Source organism: Argiope bruennichi, chromosome X1 (assembly GCF_947563725.1).
Source record: "Argiope bruennichi chromosome X1, qqArgBrue1.1, whole genome shotgun sequence".
In the NCBI taxonomy this organism is placed as follows: domain Eukaryota; kingdom Metazoa; phylum Arthropoda; class Arachnida; order Araneae; family Araneidae; genus Argiope; species Argiope bruennichi.
The window spans coordinates 130559597-130582848 of NC_079162.1; the positions used below are offsets into that span (position 1 = coordinate 130559597).

The 23252-nt window shown below is 29.6% G+C and overlaps 2 protein-coding genes across 3 annotated transcripts in view; both read left to right on the plus strand.

Annotated features, from left to right (window-relative positions):
- Window positions 1–5792, plus strand: part of LOC129959094 (solute carrier family 23 member 1-like) — a 99832-nt gene extending 94040 nt beyond the window's left edge. The window contains exons 18-20 of the mRNA XM_056071904.1: window positions 450–723; window positions 4412–4507; window positions 5363–5792. Of these exons, the coding sequence (XP_055927879.1) occupies window positions 450–723; window positions 4412–4507; window positions 5363–5592 (600 nt within the window). The 3' untranslated portion in view covers window positions 5593–5792. The remainder of the gene's footprint in view (window positions 1–449; window positions 724–4411; window positions 4508–5362) is intronic.
- Window positions 5793–11873: 6081 nt separating this feature from the next.
- LOC129959454 (solute carrier family 23 member 2-like) overlaps window positions 11874–23252 on the plus strand; it is a 34391-nt gene continuing 23012 nt past the window's right edge. Inside the window, exon 1 of one of the 2 annotated variants that reach the window (XM_056072288.1) lies at window positions 11874–11932. In XM_056072288.1, coding sequence (XP_055928263.1) covers window positions 11903–11932 — 30 coding nt within the window. In that variant the 5' untranslated portion in view covers window positions 11874–11902. Of the gene's footprint in view, window positions 11933–17606; window positions 17759–23252 lie in introns of those variants that run through there. The other variant, XM_056072287.1, reaches the window with a different exon arrangement.

The following is a 23252-nucleotide window of genomic DNA, read 5'->3' on the forward strand; positions in this document are numbered from 1 at the left end:
CATCTCCCAATGTAATCAGGATATATTAAACAAAATTTGCAATCCGGATCATTTTCCCATGGAAAATCTATTCATGACATCAAAAATAGGCGTTGCCTTGTGAAATTGCCTTAAAGTTTGTACAGTTTTAAATATCTGGGCTGACAGACATTGAATTCAAATGAATCGTTTACTCTTCCAGTTTGTTTAATTGTTCCGTTCACATATGCATGCATAGATAGTTAATACATACGTTTGTGACAGCGATTTAGTCATTGATGAATTGGATCAAAAATGAAATCTAGTAATGAAGTTATTAACCAAATTTCATCCACACGTCTTTGCATGTTCACAGACACATGGACATAGTTTGAAAAATGTGACCTAAAGTAGTGAGATCACAGTACTTTATATACGAGAAGTTGATTCTATAATGCAATTGATTATGAAGGAAACATGATATATTTTAGGTAGCTAGCAGAAGAGTGATCCAGTATGGAGGATTGGTCATGGTTCTTTTTGGAATGTTCGGCAAATTTGGAGGAATTTTCGTTACTATCCCCCAACCTATCCTAGGAGGCTTATTCTGCATCATGTTTTCTATGGTCACCGCGATTGGTTTATCTTCACTCCATTTTGTCGATCTTAATTCTTCCCGAAACCTGTTCGTGCTTGGATTTTCTCTTTTTATGGGGCTATGCATTCCTAGTTGGATACAATCAAATCCAGGAGCGATACAAACAGGTATTAACAAAAGAAAAATGTGATTTTTTTTTTAGTGTTTCTTCATTACTTTTTGTTTTCATTTATTCATTGAGTACATCAAAAGAAAAGCTTAAAAATTGAGACCATCTAAATCGAAATTTATTTGTAAGACCACAAATTCGTAATAAAATAAAAATTTTATCCTTTTAGTAATATTTTGAATTTTTTACTTTCTCCTTGCATAACTAAACGAACATTGGTGTTAATTGGATCTGCAACCCCCCCCCCCTTTTCTTTGCTTCTTGTACAAAATTTGTACTTTTTCATTTGCTTGAATTATTAAGATTTATATTTCTTTACCTTTAAGTCAAAATCACACACGGGGAAACATAACAAAATTTAGACATAACATTCATAACTAATAGCGACATATGGCATTTCGTGACAGCATACAATAATTGGTTTGCAGTTGTTTTGGCATATGACCCTTTGCTATTATTCTATTTTCATACTTGGATGTGGCATTCGTTGAAACTTCCTTCTGCTGTTATTTTATTGCTTCTGTAAGCTTTGTGTGGGAAGTCTTTTCTCAGGATCTCTGGAAAAGACTGTGATATTTCACTTTCGTTATGGAATATCGCATTAAAAATATTTTAAGAGGTCTGTGTATTGTAAAAGTACCATCTAATTTCAGTTTTGTAAGGGTAAAATACAAACTCTTGTTACACTATCAGGGCTTCTCAACTGCCAACCCACATTTTTGGAAGAAAAGAATGTTAAAATTAAAGGGAATGAAAGAAACATTCATTTTTTCTGCTATTGTATTTGAAAGCAGAGGATATGGATTTTTTAAAAAAAATAATGTACAATTTCCAATAAGCTTTTTAAAGTATTTTACTTAAGCTATCCTAACATCGTTTTCTGCTTATATGGAGTGGTGGAAACCAGAGAAGATCAAGCCGTAGTTTTCACTAAAATATTATATGAAATTTTTCATTAAAAAGTCGTCGATCAAACCAGTTTCAGCTGCACTATACTAGATGAGAGACTTGTCTTGCTTCATTTTCAATGTTTATAAAACATGATGCCCACTTCATTTCAGATTATATATTCGTCACTGTTATATAAAAATGTCAAATTTCCCAAAATATTTAATCGAAGCAAAAGTATAGGTTAACTGTATCTACTTTCAAATTGTAAGCGAAATGTGATTATTGCCACAAATTTTCAAGAACCACTAATGACTCCATTAAAATTTCCTATGTTTTGTTGTGTTTGAGTTGGGGTTGGTTTAAAATTTTTAACAGTAACTCATTTTGCTTAGTATTTGGAGAATATAATATAATATAAAATGGAAAACATGTTTGCTTTCAAAACTTAAGACAATTAAAAGAGTTTTAGCTGTTCTATATTAAATAGCATTACTTTGCACATAATTCGCTTTCAGTATTTATAAAATATGATACATTGTACAGTTTTTGGATTTGCTCAAAGGAGCTTTCAATGATTCGGATTTTCCGCATTCGACTCCAGCCCCCAATCGCCGCTTAAAATGTTGTTCAAGAAATACTGCAGGAAAAGTAATAAGTCTTTTTAATAAAAAACAGCAATAGTAAAAAGATAAGTTAACTGAAAAGAACAAACAACCAGGAGAAAGTAGCTTTTGGATTATGATAGCATATAGATTGATTCTATTCTGATTTAGAAAGGGGTGCACCTTTTGGAGCTACTGGGAACTGTAACCTGTAGAAAATCTCACGGAGAACTAACTCCCACAAGAATGGTGAGGAAACTACGAGAAATTGAAACTGAAATTAAAGAACGATAAAGTTGGGAGCGCTTATATTGTTGTATCAGGTTATTGTAGAATTCACTTCTTGTTGAAGAACACACTCTGTCACTCTAAGCTCCGTTATGCGAAAATTATGGATTGGCCCTCTCTAACTCTCAATGTCTCATATAAGGTACGTCTAAAAAGTACGGTGAATCGGAACATAAAACAAATTATGGGAACAAAATAGCTTTATTCTCCTTCAAAGTAACATCCATTGACCACAATACGCTTTTGACATCGTTGATAAAGCGGTTGCAATAAGTCAACGAAGGCCTCTTTTGGAATGGAGTGAAGCACAGATGTCACGCGTCGTCGGATATCTGATATGTCTGCAAAATGTGTGCCCTTAAGAATTCCCTTGAGGCAAGGAAACAAAAATAAGTCCGCAGGTGCCAGATCAGGTGAGTACGGTGGTGTGTGTGGACAGTTACACGACGTTTGGCCAAGAAGTTCCCCACACGGATCGCAGTATTGGGGCGGGCGTTGTCATGCAACACACTCCTCTTACCAGTCCTGTACAACTGTGGACGAACTCGTTGGATGCGTATCAGTAACCTTTTTTTTAAATTTGTAACAAAACTTCATGTTAATCTGTTGCTCCATTTCAAATTGACTTGAGTTTTCGCACACATGCCGTTCGATTGCCCGTAGAAGAATAATCTGAGTCAATTTCTTGCGCTCCTTGCTACATGGCGTCTCTCCAGAGGTCCCTCACTGTGCATGCGCCAGGCCGCATTTCTCGCTCGCGTTGCTTTTGAGACATTCATCCATTCATCGAACTTTTTAGATGCACCTTGTACGTTTTTTTTTTTATAATTAAATTTTTGTAAAATGTTGTTCCCGCCGAGAAAACATTTGCGTTGCAGAATTATTGGTACACATATTGCAGGAGTGAAATTAATTCAGTTCCTAATCCTCTTCTTTTCTGCTATTGCAAAGCCACATGTAGAAGGAAATAGAAAAAAAAAATGTTATAATTTTGAGTAATATTGGAGATCCGACAGTGATCTACGCATTTTCATGTTATATAAAAGTAGCTAAACCTAGAAAACTAGAAGGGCGAATTTGTCATTTTTGATTTATCAGTTGAACATTTTTTGATTGAAAAGTTGGTAGACAAGCATTTTTGTTGAGTTCGTCTATCCAAGCACATAAAATCAGAGATGAAAATAGATAAGGTTTGTTCTTCTTTCCAAATATACAGAAGTCGAGCTAAAAGTAGCACTTAATAAAAGAGAAGAGATCCCGTCTACTCGGATGCTATTGGTATTTTGGGCGCCATTTTCGTTCATTAGTAATTTTGCGCAATAAATTTTTTTTCATTACATGTCTGATTTTCCCTAAATTTTTATCTGACGTTTCTTTGCTCTGTGTAGAAAGCACATGATGGAATGTATTTACTACAAAAATCTTGATATCCCACAGCAAAAATAGCTAAAATATCTTTTTTGTTGAATTCTCCAAAAGCAAAAATTTCAGATTATCCCTTGTTGAGTTCGTCTTTCATATTCTGAATATGTGTTCGAAATTTTGTTGGTATAAAGCAAAATCGATCTATTATTAAATGAAATAACATGATATAATTCTCGTGATCATGAAGTCAGTTAAATGTAATTGTTTAAATAACTGCTAACTACAGAAAAGCAAATTTTTCATTTAAAATCACACAATCTCACAAATCATTAAATATGAATGATATTTTTATTTATTAACCGATTATTTCTCTGTTTGTAGAAAGAATAAACAATTGCTAGTCAGTTTTTTTAAATTCTTTTTTTCCTGATAGAATTCTATAGATATTAAGCACATATTCATAATAAAATCAAAACACGCCTACCTTTTTCAACCATTGAATCTATTTTAATATCATTTCTTTTTTTCCCCTCTAATCAGGTAATAAGATTGTGGACCAGATTATAACAATTCTTCTCCGCACTAATATGCTCGTTGGAGGATTCATTGGCTTTTTACTAGACAATATTATTCCAGGTAAAAGAATTTTCTTAAAATAAAAAGGGTTTTCTTCTTTCTAAAAAACAAGCAAATAAAATTTTAAAAATGGTAAAATTTCTGAATCATCCATCAATGATGGCGAAGTGTTTATTTATATATCCGCTGATATGAAAATACATGTCGAGTGAGTTTTATCGTGATAAAAATACTCACTCACTCACTTGAAGCGTTGGTAGAAAAAATAATTGGAGTATCGAATCGTCATTCTCAAATGTGGAGGAATAACATTTTCGTGATCGCCATGGCTGATCCAATTTCTTCGAAATGTTCATTTGAATTCTTGTTGAAATTCCTATTAACATATTGTTAAAATGCCATCTAGAATTCGAGAAAAAATAAACTTCGGTCCAGCAAGTACTTTTTTTTTTTTTACGCCGCAGTGTATTTAATTAAAAACTATTCATTGCAACGATTCAATTAAGATCATTTACTCATTATTAAAAACTATTTTATTTAATATTTATTATTTTGAAAACAATTATTAACTTCATAAAATAATTGTTTTAACATTATTTAATTTTTGAAATCATAATTAATATGCCTTGATTTATTATATTGGTTTATTTTTGGATCATTTATTTATTATGTATTTTTTTAAACTACTAAATACCGAAAATAAATCTCTTTTGGTCTTTTTAGCATAAAATTTGTCATTCGCTCAAGGGGCATTCCTTTTAGAGATATTAGATAAATCGTATTTCTTTTATGGTTCCGTCAACTTCAAATCTGAAAAATTCCACATTATTCTTATATATAGAAATATTTAGAAAAATGTAAGTTACTTTTACTTTCTAAATTTCAATTTTAATTTTTTATGCATTTTTGCAATAGGCACTGATGAAGAAAGAGGCCTTTTAAAGTGGAAGAAACAAGCCAGAAATGGTTCAATCTCTTTAAAGTCTTATGAATTGCCATACATCAAAAAATTTCTGGAAAGACGTTCTTTTTTCAGACATTTACCTATCAGTCCATCTTATGAAGAAGGCAGTATGAAGATTAAGTTCCTCTCCATCAAGAGCTTACGAAAAAATAAAACTACAAACTCAATAGAAATGAGTTGAAATAGTGTATTGAACTTTTAAAGAAAACGTTAATACCACTTTTTTCTTCTTTATGAAGAAAGAATAGGAATCTCAAATAAAAGTTTTTTAATTCTATTTTTCTAAACCATAGAATAAAGCAGGCGTTTATTTGTTATAATAATTTCATATTAGAAAGAGCAGCTGACTTTGGACTGCATAAACATTTTTAGTGCACAGTAATAGAGAAATATTTTCAATAAAAAAATGTAGCAGATTTTTTTTTCTTTTTTTGTAATTTATTTATCTTCAAAACATTGCAATTCATTTTTTTAAAATATATTTTAAAATTAAAGAAAAACATAAATTGGGTCATCGATTCGATTAAGAAAATTGGTTTCCAAAAAAGACTATTAGTTTCTTTAAGCACAATTAAAGCAAATGTTTTTTTTTTTTAAATCTAAAACACACATCAGTTCACAACGTATGAACCCAAGTAAAACATTTTATACACTTTATCATTTCTGATTCCTTTATTTCCTCACTTATGAAGAGTTTCTTATCAAAAGTAAATATAACTATTTTACAAAATATTCAGGAAGCACAAAAGAATTTGATAGTTTTCTAAATTACTTTTTCTTTGCCTTATTTTTTAACCAAAAATTGTTTTTAAATATCACGGTCTATGATACAAAAGAAATGGATGGAAAATTATCTGGTGGTTGTAGCAAAAAGAATAATAAAGTTTAATAATAAGAAAGAATAATTTAGAATAATTTAGTGAAAGAATAATTTAGATTTGATATAAAACATTCGATATTTCAAATTTTAGAAAAACGCCAAAAACATGTTTTCATAAATCGACTGAAACTAAAAATTTATGAATATATTCATTCATTGCAGTACAGTTTGGAACCATTTCAGTTTGGGAAGTGTTGCTCAATTTTGCCGTCATCTATTTTAAGCAAATATGACATATCTTCTTTTGGGGGGGGGAGCAGTTGTTATCATGTTCCAAAGGAGATATATTAAATCGCCTTCTTACTTTCGTATTTGTTGAATATATAATTGAACTATCAAATTTGAGATGTAAAAAATGTATTTTACTTTTTTTGTATACAAATTATTCATGAAATTTTTGAATCGTCAAAAAAATCCGAACTCGAGATTTTGACAAATATCCACGTTTCAGACTTCCATGAATCCGAAAAACACATTTTTAGCATTTTGTCTGCCTGTCTCTGAACACGAACTATAAACACTTTGAGCTAGAGGAATGAAATTTGGTAGGTCGACTTACAACAAAATTTGTAGATCTCTATCAAGTTTTGAACAAATTCCAATTTCTATCAAATTTTGAGCAAAATCCAATTTTTCTCAAATTTTGAAGAAAATCCAATTTTTATCAAATTTTTATCAAAATCCAATTTCTCTTAAATTTTGGACAAAAACAATCATAAGAAGTCTATCTGTAGAGTTTGTCTGAATACCAGCGAACTCGATAATCATAACACGCAAAGAGCTTGATAAATAAAATTTAGTAGACGGGTTTAGCATCTAAAATAAACGGAATCAGTCAAACAGTTACTGTCTGTCGATCTGTCCTTTTGCATATATGTAACGCATTAACTCGCAAATGGAATGACTTAAATCAATGAAATTCGGTATATTATGACTCATTTTATGTCAATCGGTCGGCCAAAAGACTTCCAAAATACATACTCTCGATAAATTCTGTAAAAATGCTAGGTTTACTTCAACACCTTCGCAAATATAGTTCAGGAATGCCTTGCAGGGTATTCTGGACCTTACCCAACGTCAGAATTTTAGGCGGAAATAAAGGAGAGAACACTTTTATTTGAAAGTCTAAGAACAAATTTCGAGGAGACCACTCCTGCACAAATGCATTCTCTCCACAACATTATTGCACTACAGTATTCGAGATAGCGTACTGTTTTGTGTCTTGTTTTCCGACACATTTTTATATCTAGAGCATTTCGAATAACGTTATTGTTTTGATTATATAATATTATCACTAGATATATATAACATTATCTTTCTATTCTGCTTGAAGTAGGTGTCATTTTAAGGTTGTTGGTTCAAAGTACTGTAGCCATAGTTGAAATATTTTCCCTTGTTGATTTAATCTTTTTTTTTTTTTTTTTTTCGAAAAATTGTTTTTTCAGCTTTGTAACAATTTGATTTTTTTTTCTTTGCAATCAATAACAGTGCATTGATGTCAAAGTTGTTGAGAATAATAATCATACGTGTTTGAAATGTTTATTTCGTCTATTATTATTACTGAAACAGGCAGAGATGGCGGCAGAAATTTTCCGCCAGGGGAGGGGGAACAAAATTTCTTAAATATTGCAATAATTAACTATTTGTATGCCGTGGAATTGTATGACCGAACGATGAGGAATAATTTAAAATAAAGGACCTGTAACATAATGTCTAAATGCATCGTAAGGATATAAAATACAAAATTTTTACTTCTATTCTGCTTGAAGTAGGTGTCATTTTAAGGTTGTTGGTTCAAAGTACTGTAGCCATAGTTGAAATATTTTCCCTTGTTGATTTAATCTTTTTTTTTTTTTTTCGAAAAATTTTTTTTTCAGCTTTGTAACAATTTGATTTTTTTTTCTTTGCAATCAATAACAGTGCATTGATGTCAAAGTTGTTGAGAATAATAATCATACGTGTTTGAAATGTTTATTTCGTCTATTATTATTACTGAAACAGGCAGAGATGGCGGCAGAAATTTTCCGCCAGGGGAGGGGGAACAAAATTTCTTAAATATTGCAATAATTAACTATTTGTATGCCGTGGAATTGTATGACCGAACGATGAGGAATAATTTAAAATAAAGGACCTGTAACATAATGTCTAAATGCATCGTAAGGATATAAAATACAAAATTTTTACTTCTATTCTGCTTGAAGTAGGTGTCATTTTAAGGTTGTTGGTTCAAAGTACTGTAGCCATAGTTGAAATATTTTCCCTTGTTGATTTAATCTTTTTTTTTTTTTTTTTTTTTTCGAAAAATTGTTTTTTCAGCTTTGTAACAATTTGATTTTTTTTTCTTTGCAATCAATAACAGTGCATTGATGTCAAAGTTGTTGAGAATAATAATCATACGTGTTTGAAATGTTTATTTCGTCTATTATTATTACTGAAACAGGCAGAGATGGCGGCAGAAATTTTCCGCCAGGGGAGGGGGAACAAAATTTCTTAAATATTGCAATAATTAACTATTTGTATGCCGTGGAATTGTATGACCGAACGATGAGGAATAATTTAAAATAAAGGACCTGTAACATAATGTCTAAATGCATCGTAAGGATATAAAATACAAAATTTTTACTTCTATTCTGCTTGAAGTAGGTGTCATTTTAAGGTTGTTGGTTCAAAGTACTGTAGCCATAGTTGAAATATTTTCCCTTGTTGATTTAATCTTTTTTTTTTTTTTTTTTCGAAAATTTTTTTTTTCAGCTTTGTAACAATTTGATTTTTTTTTCTTTGCAATCAATAACAGTGCATTGATGTCAAAGTTGTTGAGAATAATAATCATACGTGTTTGAAATGTTTATTTCGTCTATTATTATTACTGAAACAGGCAGAGATGGCGGCAGAAATTTTCCGCCAGGGGAGGGGGAACAAAATTTCTTAAATATTGCAATAATTAACTATTTGTATGCCGTGGAATTGTATGACCGAACGATGAGGAATAATTTAAAATAAAGGACCTGTAACATAATGTCTAAATGCATCGTAAGGATATAAAATACAAAATTTTTACTTCTATTCTGCTTGAAGTAGGTGTCATTTTAAGGTTGTTGGTTCAAAGTACTGTAGCCATAGTTGAAATATTTTCCCTTGTTGATTTAATCTTTTTTTTTTTTTTTTTTTTTTCGAAAAAATTTTTTTTCAGCTTTGTAACAATTTGATTTTTTTTTCTTTGCAATCAATAACAGTGCATTGATGTCAAAGTTGTTGAGAATAATAATCATACGTGTTTGAAATGTTTATTTCGTCTATTATTATTACTGAAACAGGCAGAGATGGCGGCAGAAATTTTCCGCCAGGGGAGGGGGAACAAAATTTCTTAAATATTGCAATAATTAACTATTTGTATGCCGTGGAATTGTATGACCGAACGATGAGGAATAATTTAAAATAAAGGACCTGTAACATAATGTCTAAATGCATCGTAAGGATATAAAATACAAAATTTTTACTTTATTTAAATTAATAATTAAATAAGAAAGTAGCCGAAACAAACGAAGATAATTATTAATTTATTATTGAATTTGATTATTGAACGACTAATAAGTTAAGAATTAAAACTTTGTTAAATAAATTGTTGTTATCGGACACTATATCAAGTGAATCAATCAAATCAAATGTCAAAGATTTGGATGTTAACAAAGTATCGATTATAGTTATTGCTCTTATTTTTGATGAAATAAATAAATACATATTTAAAATAAAATTACTAATTCTCGATAAAAATTAGAGTATTAATATCAAATATTTTAATAAAAAAACTTTAAAAAATATTTGTTTCTGATAAATTTCTAAATATAAGTATTTTTTAAACGACAAGTACGTATTTTTTAAGTCCTTAAACTAAATCAACGATAAGTTCTTTTAAAAATAAACGAAATCAACTATAAGTCCTTTCAAAAATATACTAAATCAATTACAAGTTTTTTTTAAAAAAATTACACTGAACAAAATTCATATAATGCAAAATCATACGAATCTCTTAAACATTCAACATTTTTAATATGCGTCGTTGAAGAAACAGTAATGATATTATACAATACAATCACATCATCACAAACGGATTACTCCGACCCGCCCGAAGGCACACGTAAAAACTTGAATGATGTGACCGCCGCAACAACAAAACTGGTGGGAACTGTGGTTGAGATCTAAGGGCCGTCACCGGCCACGGTATAACCCTTCCCTAAGGAAGTACATCCCATCTATGGGAGAAGCCAGACCCCACCCCCCTCTTTTCGTGTACCCACAAGGGTGGCGAGAACCAACCACCATTCGGGAAGCTTCTCATCCTCAATTACGATGCCCCCCCCCGTAGATTATACAGTACAGCCAGAACAATTACATTACTCTATATTTGTTAAGTAAGAAAACTTTTAATGACTACAGTATTTTTAAATAAAAAATATTATATTCAGATGCAGTCTAACCATCTTTTTACACCTTCTATATTTATAAATTCTTAATTTATGACTATGTTCCAAATTTTACTTTGGCAGAAGTTTAGTCGTGTTATCTTATAGTCGAATTGTCACCTGAAAGCTCAAAATATATGAAAGAGCTCTTAGAAGAAGGAAATGTATGCGATGTAATCGATAATAAAGAAGTATGCACGAATTATCTGGGTTCAAGAATATATATTTTAAAAACATTCAAACAACATTAAGAACAAGTTAAGAAATTCAAGTATGAAAATTTGTCTGTCATGATTAATTATTTGGAGAACTTAACAAATTTTAAAGAGAAAAAAAACCCCTTCAGTTCAGTGAAATTTAAAAACAAATATATAATATTTTGCTTCACAAATTAAATTCAATAAATATTTCAGTATAAAACCGTCACAAAATCGCGTTTAACAATCATTTCGACAATTAAAAGATGTTTCCAATAAAACAGGATACTTTCATACTATTTTTATCTCAAAGATCTATATTGAGTGTTAAAATAAATTTTCATGAAGATTGTTTTCTTTTTCTGAAAAGTATAGAGCAGTTACGGGAAACTGAGAAAAATTAAATTTTAAAAAATCTAAGTTGTAAACTTATTTTTTTTCTATTCATCCATTTAAATCACCTCCGTTATTTCATAATTTTTAACGACTGTTTTCAGGTCATGACTTTAGATAAAAAGAATGAGTTCTATCCCTATTTACTTGGGCTTTGAAAGATTGTGAACAGCGTTTATTTTTTAGGGCATTCTTAAAAAGAAGTGCACTCTTATCAGCAGAGGTTTCATTTCTTAATTATAGAAATCATAAATCTACCAGCAAAAAGGATGTTTAATGGTTATTGTCAACTAGATGCTTAGTGACTCAATTGAGATAAAATGCCTCGAAATGACACTTTAGTTACTCTCCTTCCGCGAATATATGTACACAGTTTAACTTAATGTGTAATCTAAAAAAATTATCAATGCGGATTCTTGGGAATACTTTTATTCTTAACAATAATTTCAGATTATTCAGTTTGTCAACAAAAACTTATAATAAATAAGGAGTAAAAAGTATATAGACGTACAAAAAGAGGTAGTCCTTGATATCGAGAGCATTATTGTAGTTTTAATAACCATGTCAGGTATAACTCCTCAGCGGTTAAGGGTAAGTTGCTTCTTTTAAATTCTTGGCTCAGCGATTAATTATAATTCATTCAAAATAAATTTTGTACATGTATCTTAATTTCATGTACTTCAGTGCACCTAAAACCTGTTCCTCTTGATGTGAATAATTTCAGTCAAAAATCTGTTTTGAAGAAATAAATATTGAAGACTTTTGTACCAAAATAATAATTGATTTTTGTGTTTATTCATAAGAAAAGGCACTATCTCTTGTCTCATCGATATTTGATATTTGTACATTTGCAAATGTCTTTTATTCTCGACTTTGGTCTTATTTATAGTAGACAGCATATTTTAAAATTCATATGCCGTGACGATAGAGTAAAATCTGAGTATCATTATTATTATTACTGAATCTTTCAGCGAGGAGTTAATGAAAAACTCCAGATGGACAAAAGTTTTTTTGTGAGTAATATAATAAAAAAAACTCTCCTGACTTAGACAAAAATAGTTGTTTCCAATGCAATGTATCCTTTTAAATAATGCGTTGCTGCCATTAAATAATATATTATTGTCATATAATTAAAAAAGTCCAGTAAAAACTTCAAATTCAGATAACCACAGCCATAAAAGAGTTGTCCCGGTCATGCCTTAAAGTCCAGGGGGAAATGAATGATTGAATCGCGGCTACATTAAAGAAATCGGAGACTTGGCAAAATGCAAAATAGCCCACATAACGTGTGGTCTATTCACCCACCCGTCCCCACTTAGGAGTGGAAGTCATGCAATCCTACACCATCATTATACCCACCAGGTAAGAGAGAATCTACTCTCTTATATAACAATTCCTCATCCCCATATTTAAAATGCCACCAGGGGAATTCAGTTATACAGTAAATAAAAAGATAATTTGGTTTATATTGAAGTAATGAGCAGTGAAAATTCATGATTAACAGGCTTGTTAAATAATTTCACAAGTGGCACAAGCTGAGATAAGTTTTACAGAGGAATTATTGAAAATTAAGGAGGCTTGTACATTCAGAAAAGCATTCTTTCTTGGCAAAGTAGGATTTTTCTATGATACAATTCAATAATTTACTTTACTAAATGTTAAATCTAAATAAATCATTGGTTGCACACCTCTTTTCCTCTCTGTCACCTTTACCCAATCACCTTCATATTGAGGTTTCACTTGAATATTTAGTTGCATATGTTCTCATTACCGCTATAGTTCACGTTGATCACTTTGACTTCGTGACCGAAGATTTTTGATTCCGCTTGATCCAGGATTCCACATAGATGCAAACGCTGAGAATTGAGCACAAAATCTGTCTTTTATATATGATAAGAAGCACAACTATGTTGAAATTTGACTTACTCGTAGATGACCAATTTTGAACGAGAATTCAGTAGATGATCGCTTATTGTGAATCCTATTCATCTTGACTTCATCTTTCTGAAAACTTTGTTAAGAAATTGGACCTTATTTGTTTGATGAAAAAAGACTGTCCACTCAGTAAGACTTTAAACACAGAGAAACAATTTTTTTTTATTATGTTTCATTTTCAATGTATTATTATTTTTATTTACATTAATTTAAGAAATACACAAACATTTTTAAATTCACTCTCTTTTCTTTGTAACTTTTCAGGGTTAAATTTTATTTTATGTTTTATTATTTCGCCACAACCCTGGTAGTAGAGTTTAAAATTTGAAGTCGGAGAATCATGAATTCGAAATCTGATTCTCCCTAAGATTCGTCAAGTTTGTGGGTATCAAATATGGATCGAACATCCTCATCTTCAACTGATGTGGAAGTTTGGAGAAAGGGATGTTGTCTCGGATGTTTCTGACGGTTAATTTGATCAGGGTTGAAAATTATGAGTCAAATCCAAAAAAAAATTTCGTGTCCAAAGCAAATCAAGTGTTAGAACCGTCCAAAGCAAATGAACCGTTCGTAAATTTTATCAAACTCTCTTTTCCTCATTCAGTAGTTGAGAAATTACTGCTTTCCTTTAATAAACTAAATTTACAAGTTTGAAACTAGTTAATGATGTTTGATGTTTAAATATTTTTTTCTCATTAATTTTTTTATTACATTCTAGAAAAATTCTATGTTCTTCATTCAAGTTTGATCTAAAATCACTGTTGAATACATTTTGAAAAAAAAAAACCATGTATTTTACTCTTAAATATTGTCCGGGTGCCAAATATTATTAGAAATAGTCCGAAAGATTTCTTAGATAGTATCACTTTTATTAAAACAAATAGGGACTTAGTTTGTAAAGTGGAGAAAAAAGTCAAAATCAAACAAAGAGGGTGTCTAAGTCTCTAAGAAAATTCCTCTAACTAAAGTAAAAAAAAAATAATAAATAAAAGCAAGGAAAGGGAAAGGCGAATCAAAACAATTTTACCTACAATTGAAGAATAAAATACAAGGCAATTCCTTAAAAAAAATAAAGCAAAATTTACTCGTATAGGTATGTCATTAATATATTAAAGATTTTATCTATTTCTTCGTCAGATTCTTACTTACTTTTCACTTAATTCTTCATTAAACATGCGCTATGATTTCACTATAGACTACTGCATTGGCATTGCAATAGTCTATAAACTACTGCAGTGCCAGTGCAGTAGTTTATAGACTAAGTTTTTGCAGTAATATCCACTCATGCAATGGCACTGCATTCACATGAGCGGTTCAATGATGGAGTTGATCGTCCTAATCTATTGTTTATTTAGGATCATTGTCACTCAACCGCAGTAAGAATTTCAAAAATTTTGTAAATCCAAAAACATCTTTCTGTGTGCTGCTGTATAATTGTGCTATCAGAAGAAGATTTTTTAATGACTCTTTACTCTTTACGATAATTTTTGAAAAATTTAAATAAGTTGCACGGAAACAATTAATGGGGTAGTGCAAAGGAATCCCAAGACAGCTTTTAGGTGGGCACTCTTTCACATTTTTAATAATGAATAAAAATCATGAGATTGCAAAAACTTTACCCATGTAACATTTTGAAAAAAGCTTTCTCAAGCTTCAAAAATATCATATAAATTTATACTTTTAATATTTGCAACAATTCAAACATAATCTTGCTGTTGTTACTCTTTATGATTAACATGGTATTTTACAAGGACGTTAACACTGGATCACGTTAATGGAAATATCTGAAATTTAAATAACGAGTGGAACAGTTGCTGAATTTCCTAAATAGTATACTAAAGTAAACTGTTTGATCGCAACAGTGAAATCCCAAGTTTCTTTTGACATTGTGGAGTACATATTTAATGTATTTTAAGTCATAGTTGGTAGTAAATTCTACTCCGAAAATTTTATGACTGATATTAAGGATTTTGAAAAAAGCACTCGACGGTTTGTTGGTTTAGTTTAGTTATATTAACGTCCCGTTGTAAAGCAACACTAGGACTATTTTGGGACGGACCTCGTCATTTTGAATCGTGGTCAGATGACGTGGACGATACCAGAGCTGGCACCCTCCTTTCCCGGTTTGTTGGGGAACTTTCATCATTCTGTAGTCAAGATGCTCTTTTTATAAAATTGAAGTAGTTGTTAATTGAAATCATGGGAAATAAAGTTTAGAATTGATAAAATGCATCGCTTAAATGAATGCTTTAAATGGACATCAGATGAATTTATTTTATCTTAGCTTAAAAGAAGATTTACAAAAATGAAATGAAATGCGTAAACAGAAGTGCAATCATGAAATTATTCTATTAACAGAATGAAAATTTTGGTTTCTCTTTAGCGGACGGCTTTAAGTAGTTTATCATGTTTTATCGTTGGTTTAATATCCCACTCTTAAAAAAAAACTTGTTTGTTAAATAAAAAGAAAATTAGTCAAAAAAGTGTTTCTTGAATAAATGCCTGCAATATTTTGAAACGTAGGAGCTAAATCTGACACGCGCATCGATTCAAAAATTTGAAGAAAAAAATTCATAAGCAATAAAATTATTTTTACAAATAAGGAAAAGGTTCAATGATCTTATAACAAACTGTAGTATTAATTGTATCTATAATCATCTAAGAATAATATAAAAAAATAAGACAAATAATTACGTTTATTGGTTCTTATCTATTTTAAGAATAGTTTTGTACTTCCAAAGGAAATTTCGGCATAACCCCTTTGTAATTAATTTTCTTCACTTTAAGATCAACGTCAAATTGGTACCAGTAATTTAGTTCATCGACTTGTATTTGAGAGAATTCATTTCAGAAGAATTTTTATCTTCATGAAACTGTAAACCCGAAAATATTGACAACTAAGCTTACACGGAACACTTGTGTTTCTCCGTGAGATATCAGATAAATCGGTTAAGCAGACGCCGTTTCCAGCGCAACATATCCGGACATTTTGACAATACAAAGTAAAATAAAATTGATGGAATCACGCTTATAATCTGAAAATTTTTGAAACCTTTAAAGCAATAAGGATAAATAATTAATGGAATAAAAACATTTTTTATTATTTTAAAAATCAGACTGTGATAGTTTTATTTTTCAGTTTTACTTTAAAGTGATGTATCTTCACTTACTCGGAAATCCCCAGCTCATCATACTCCGTTTTGGAAAATAAGAGTCCGTTAAAAATGCCTTTACTGTTATATTAAAGTGTCGTTTGTCAGAAAACACACACACAGTAACATGTACGAAATTTTGATGCAATAATTAGTTATAAGAGACACATGACAATTGAAAACAACAAAACAAAAGAGTACAACAATTTGAAAACAGATGTAACTAACCTATACGAGTGTTATGTATCAAGAATGTGTTATGTCAGATTTGATACACTACATTTTGAAATAACAGTGATGTACAGCTTCTATCTACATATTTTAGAAAGGTAATGTCCGTAAATATTTTAGATTAACTTACAGTGTAAAATATTTACTAGTTACTAAATTTGTTTAAATTCCTTCATATATTTCCTCATTAGAAGTATTCTAAATTTAGAATAATTTAATCATGTGTATAAAATTTTTTGGGTGATTTTTGTGCGCTAAAATAAAAATTTAATATACTGATGAATTTATTTTAATTTGTGAGTTCCTTTCAAACATATATCTATTAATTTTATAAACATTTCTATGCAAATCGTGCACATGTGATCAATTGCATGCTCTTTATATATTTTTATTTTCATTTATTGCAAATAAAAATTAGCTCTTACATAATAATAATTGTCACTGCCATTATTTCATATTTACATAAAGCCTAATTAATTCATTTCTTTTTAAAATCCACGAAACGCCTTTGTTATATTTACTCGTATGTGAAGTTTTTATGTGAAATTTGAGTAACACAACGAATGGTTTATTTTCTTTTATGGTGGTTTAATCACTTAAATTGAGAAATTTTGATAAAAATATTAATTTGTATCTAATGGATTGAATTTTAGCCATTTATTTCAGTTTAAAAATACCATAGAAACTCTCTTCAATTGTTATCCCCGTACACGCTAACTCATTGTGCACATAACTTAATTCTTCGAAATGAAATAATCAAATCGAGTTCACAAAAAGATAACGAATAGATGAACAAGGAAGTAGACTGAGCTGCGAGCGATTTTCTTTTCAATACTTTGATCGAAAAACCTAGATACTCAACGCCAAATTCTTTTTTTTCTATGCCCAATTTTTTCCGAAACAGTTGAGCTTTTATAGTTCCCGAAGTGGACATCTTTCGCCATAATTATCAGCAACAAGGTCAAAGGTCTGCATTGCAAAGGGGGAAAGCGAAAAGGGGAGCGAAAAGTAAACTTGTTATGATAACCACAAGTTGCATTAACGGAATATTGTTTATCGAACGATGAAAGAGAAACAAGTCGACGTATTTGAAGCACAAGTAAGTCAATACTTCATTGCACCATAATTAGACTATTCCAGTTGTAGACCAGATACTCAACTATTAAATGCTATTCAAATATGCTAATTATCCCTTTATATTGGCATATCATGTATTGGATACAAATTAAATTAGCAAGCCTTTTGCGCTTCTCTTGTTATAATTATAGATTTTTAAATTAATTAATACACAGATCTTCCTAGATTCTTGTAATCTTAATAAACAAAAACCTTTGTTTATGAATACATGTATATAGTGTTAAATTGGTATGATTTAAATTTTTTTAATTCGAGTTTACTGCTAAAATCAAATATAATTACCGATACTGTAAATCAGTACTTCGAAAAGAAACAAACTTTCCTTTTAAGTAAATAAATCGAAAAAAGTTGTTTACTGCTGAAATATAAATTCTACTTTTACTTGACTTTAATTAAAATAGTGTATAAGTCGTAACAGTGTTATGTTTTATACAAAATCAAAAGCAATATCTAATTTTACTTCTAAGAAATTGCTGACAAAGTTCGATAGCATCGAATAATTTCAGAAAGAATTTACAAAAGAAATATTTGTTTTTCTCCTATGTAATGTTTTCTCTATTGTTATGTTTTTTCTCTGAAAAAACTGTTTTAAATGATAATCGTAAACTGTGTTCGCTTTCCATATATGAGAAAAAGTAACTTCAACTATGTGTTTTAAACTTAAATTTACTTAGAATGAGTTATGAATGCTATTTTAAGTAGCATAAATTTCTCTTACAACACAGATTACGATTGCTGAATTTCTCATCTTTAATTTTTTTTTTCTTCTTATTTTTGGAAAATCTTTTCTTCAAAAAAATCAAAATTTCCCAATTTTTGTACTGAAAAACGTTTTTCGGTCACTTTAAGATTAAATTTTCTGAATTCAAATACTAACACTGACTTTCGAAAAGTATAATAATGTTGCAATAAAATTGGAAATGACAAAAACATTCTTATGTTATTAACAAAATTTTTGATAGTAAATAAACAGAATTAAAAGGGAGTAATCATGTTAGTGTTGTTTTACTCTTAAAAATTTGCTACTTGCAAATTAAAAACTGTTGTAAAAATATTTACACCTTAACAAAATTCTGCTTACTATTCTTTCATAAAATGAATCGTTTAATAATGTATTATCATTTTGCTTGTTTGTACAGAAATGCCCTACATTTTCCCTCTGTTTCCGTTTATATTTATTTAAACTAGTACAAAAAGTTGTGAAGTACATTAAGAACTGATTTATAATCCCAAAATATCTGTTAAATTCCTTACCATTTTCCAAGCATTTAGTTGCAGACAGTTAAAGAAAGAATACTAGATTAATTTGACCTTAAATAGGGCTTTAAACATGTAAGGTTGTTATAGATATTCATTAATTTAGTAAATTAAGAGCAAAAAATGATTTTGAAATTATTTTTTATTAATTGTAATAAAAAATAAACAAATAAAGGAAAAATTAGCTGACAAAACTTATTTAATCTAAAACAGCATAAACAAGAGGGGTAAATATGAAGATGAACAAAATAGAATCTTTTTTCAATCACTCTTTTTCAGAATACTCAATGCCTTTTCATTTATATATAACAATGTTTAATTTCATTTTTTTTCGGATATCAATTTGATTCATCTTTTTTGAACGTTTATTTTTATGATTTTAAGTTTAAAGTTATTTTAATTAAACTTCCATTTTATACTCTAGCCCTTTTGTATTTCTATAATTAACTGCATTTATGTTTGTTTAACCATTTAACTGCTTTTGACGAGTATACTCGTTGTGGGAAAAGTACAACATTTTGCATTAGGACGAGTTTATTCAATAACAATTATTATATTTATATGCTAATTGTTTAAGTATTATATTTATAATTAATTATTTATATATTTATACAATATATATATATGTTTATGACAATTTAGATACGCATTTTCAGAAAAGGTCGAAACAGTTAACTGGTTAATATATTTATTTTCATTCGTTTATTTTCTCTTGAGAATTTTTTACATTTGTTTGCCTTCTGTCATTTCGTCTATCATAGATTTGTTATTTACTTTCTTTAAACAATTATATTCTCTATTTTTCAAATAGCATAATTTAGATAATACGTGATAATATTTTTATTTCAAATATGTAGGAGTATTATTAAATTATAAATAAAAAAAAGATTCTTATTAAAAATACAAACGTTTTTGTTTTCAGTATTTTTTGAGATACTATATAGAGAATCCTGGCCTGATGGTGTTCTTCAGTTTTAAGGAAAAATTATTTATATGTTATTTACAAAGAAATTCCTGCCATTGTTCTCCCCTTAAACATCGCGATAGCATTCAACAACTGAGAGAAAAAGACCTTCCTCATGCAATAATACTCTTATGATGAACAAATTAGGGAAAAACACTCTGATTCTTATCAGAAATTACTGCCAATATCTTTGAATATGCTAACAAAAGAAAAATATTTTTTCTCTCTATTCAAGGCACTTACTTCATCTGACAACCTCTCTCTCTCTCTCTCTCTGTATATAAAACGCTAACGTGCGTGACACAGAAATCGTTGTTTTTACTTATTGTCAGTCAAATGTAAACAAACGCTGGACACGATCGTTTCAGACTGTTTCATGAAACGTTTTTATAGTTGCACTCACTTCACCACTTTGATTATCTAAATAATGGAGTTGCCCAATATTATAAGAAATGCTGGGAAGAGAGCTCACCTAAAACTCTATTTAGTCAATGGAAAGCAGATATAAAAGAAATCAAGATGATAGAAATAAGCATCAAATATAAATTTTAATCTAGGGCAAAAATAAGCTTGGCATGCAGAGACTTACTTGCTATTCATATCTACTACCTAATTACTCGGACCATTATCTAATTAGATTATCCCTTCTCAGAGAAGAGGTCCTTTAATTAGATTGATGGTCTAAATTTCAATGGCAATGAACTTGTTTACCATTGCCATATAGATTAGCACTATGATTTGCTTATGGAAATTGATGTTCACATATTCAAAAACTATTATTTCACAAAAATGATTTTATCCCTTATCTTAAAACTCAAGAAATTACCTCTTTAATCATATAAGTTTTATTTCACGATTTTTTTGTTTTGTTTTCAATATTTTTTTTAAATTTAATTTTATACACAATCTGTAACAATGTTTTTAATGTTATGATGAAATTCAAACGAATCCATCAAAGCATTGAATCGTATGCTTTTGTGAGTGTTAAAATTTAATTAATTAATCAATTGCTTTCTTTGGAAATAGGATGATTTTCATTTCAGCTTTTATTTTGCAGAAATAATTTTAATTTGCATGCATTATAATTTGCTAATCCAATTAAATTCAAGTTTGTCAATCTTACCAAATAATACGATTAATTTTTTAAAAGGCATTCCAAATAAATAGTTTAACATCTTAAAAAAATTGATCGCAAAAAGCAGTTAATCAAATATACATCTGTTTGAAATTATTCCATTTCTTTGACTGTAATGGTCATTTGTTTCAGGTAGGCCAATAGAGTTTAAACTTCATTGTGTCATGCTTAACATTAATATCCACTCTATAATTCCTTTTCTTTCCCTGAAGAAGTTATAAAGTACGGGAGTTTGGACAAAAAAAATCAATTTTTTGAGAATTGCAGTCATTTTATGCAATGTATTGGTAAAGAGTCATTAACAAATTGAAACTCAAACTTTAAGCTCAAAATTATTTAAGGGGAATGCAAATTTATGTTGTTTCACTCATCCGACCTTGAACCACCTCATCAGAATTACACGAATTTCAGATATCTTTATGCCTCGCTTCTCCTACTTATGCGTCAGTTACTAAAATGCAATGAGACCATCTTTTACTACAAAGACAGTTGCTACTGTATAAGGTAAGATATGCAGTAATTTTTGGAATTTTTCTGAAGGAACTGCATGTCATTCGTTTAAAGAAAAACTGATATGAAACAATGCAGTCTAATCGAATTCGACTTTCTCACAGCCTTCCAATGGAATTCCATCGATATTAATAATTGACGCATCTCCACATTAAGCAAAACATAAAGGTATCAAGATGTATTTAATTATATAGTGTATATCAAGCTACTTAACATTATAATTTTAATGCCTGAGCAAATAATTGGAATAATGTAACACAATTTATTATCATACATTATTCATAATTTAATGTAATTTAAATTACGTACTTAATTTATAAATATACAAGGGCATTTAGCTTATTTCTAGTCTTTATATAATTCAAAGAAACTCTTCAAAAATTTAAATTTAAAACATGTGTGGAAAACCTTTCATCATTTAGCTTTTCTTACAGAGTAATGCTGATATCTTTTTAATCTTAACGACATTCAACTGAAATTTTCGTATAAGTTGTCCTACATATCTAATCTAGAAATTGAAAAACAAAACATATTTTTTAAAAGAAAAAATATGTTTCGCACTCGTGCATTTACAAATTATTTACCATTTCGTCTAATATTCAAATTATTCGTTCTGAATTTTACTGTATTTCTTTGGTGGCATTTTGTAGCGTATTCATTAAGTTTTATAAAATTTGGTTGGACTCTTTGTAAACTATAACAAAAAACAAGCGGAAAAATGTAATATTTTTAAAGAAACCTGTATAATTTCTCGAATACAGGACTTATTTTTGCTAAAATGCAAGCATTACACAAAGCAAACAAAACCATTGATGAAAGTTTTGAGTCATTGTCAGCTTCCTGTAAAACGGGTTGAGGCTGAATCCTTTTCTTCATTAATTTCTGGTTTGTTTCTAAATGGCCTTAGGATCGAATCTTTACGGTAAAATGGGTATTTAAAGAATATTCTTTCCTTGATTGAATTTTATGAGCAGTTCATGCAAGCTTTCTGGGGAAAGAATTCGCACCCGAAAGTGCTCAGATACCATACAGTGTTCAAAACTCTGTTTCTACATGTCTGAAAAAGATAGATTAGACTAAAACGTTTGAGTCCCTGTGGATTTTATTTCAATTTTGAACAGTTCTAGAACAATTCACTAAAATGATCAACACTAGACAAAGCCATTTTCTTCCGGATTTCAGTATTTGGAAATTGTTCCATGATATCTCTCTTTCATGGTTGTAAACGATCTTACTTCTTTAATTACGGAAACAATGCATTTAACGAATGAGGTGGTCTCTTTAAGCAATGAAGTCCTAAATTTTTATGAGGTTTTTAAATTCTAGGATCCAATTCACGGAAGCAGCTAACACTATACAAAGCTTTTTTTCAAGAATCAAATATTGTTCGTTTGTATATTGTTGTAGTGGTTATGAAAGTGGGTCCTGTATCGTTATTGAATGAGGTACAGGAATATTTTTTAATAACTAAAATAATTATTTTATACTTATGTTCTTTTAGTTTAGTGTTTGATATATTTTCAGAATTTCTCTTTGTCTAACTGCAATACTTTACTTCTAACTTTCTTATAAGACATTTTTGAAAGGCTT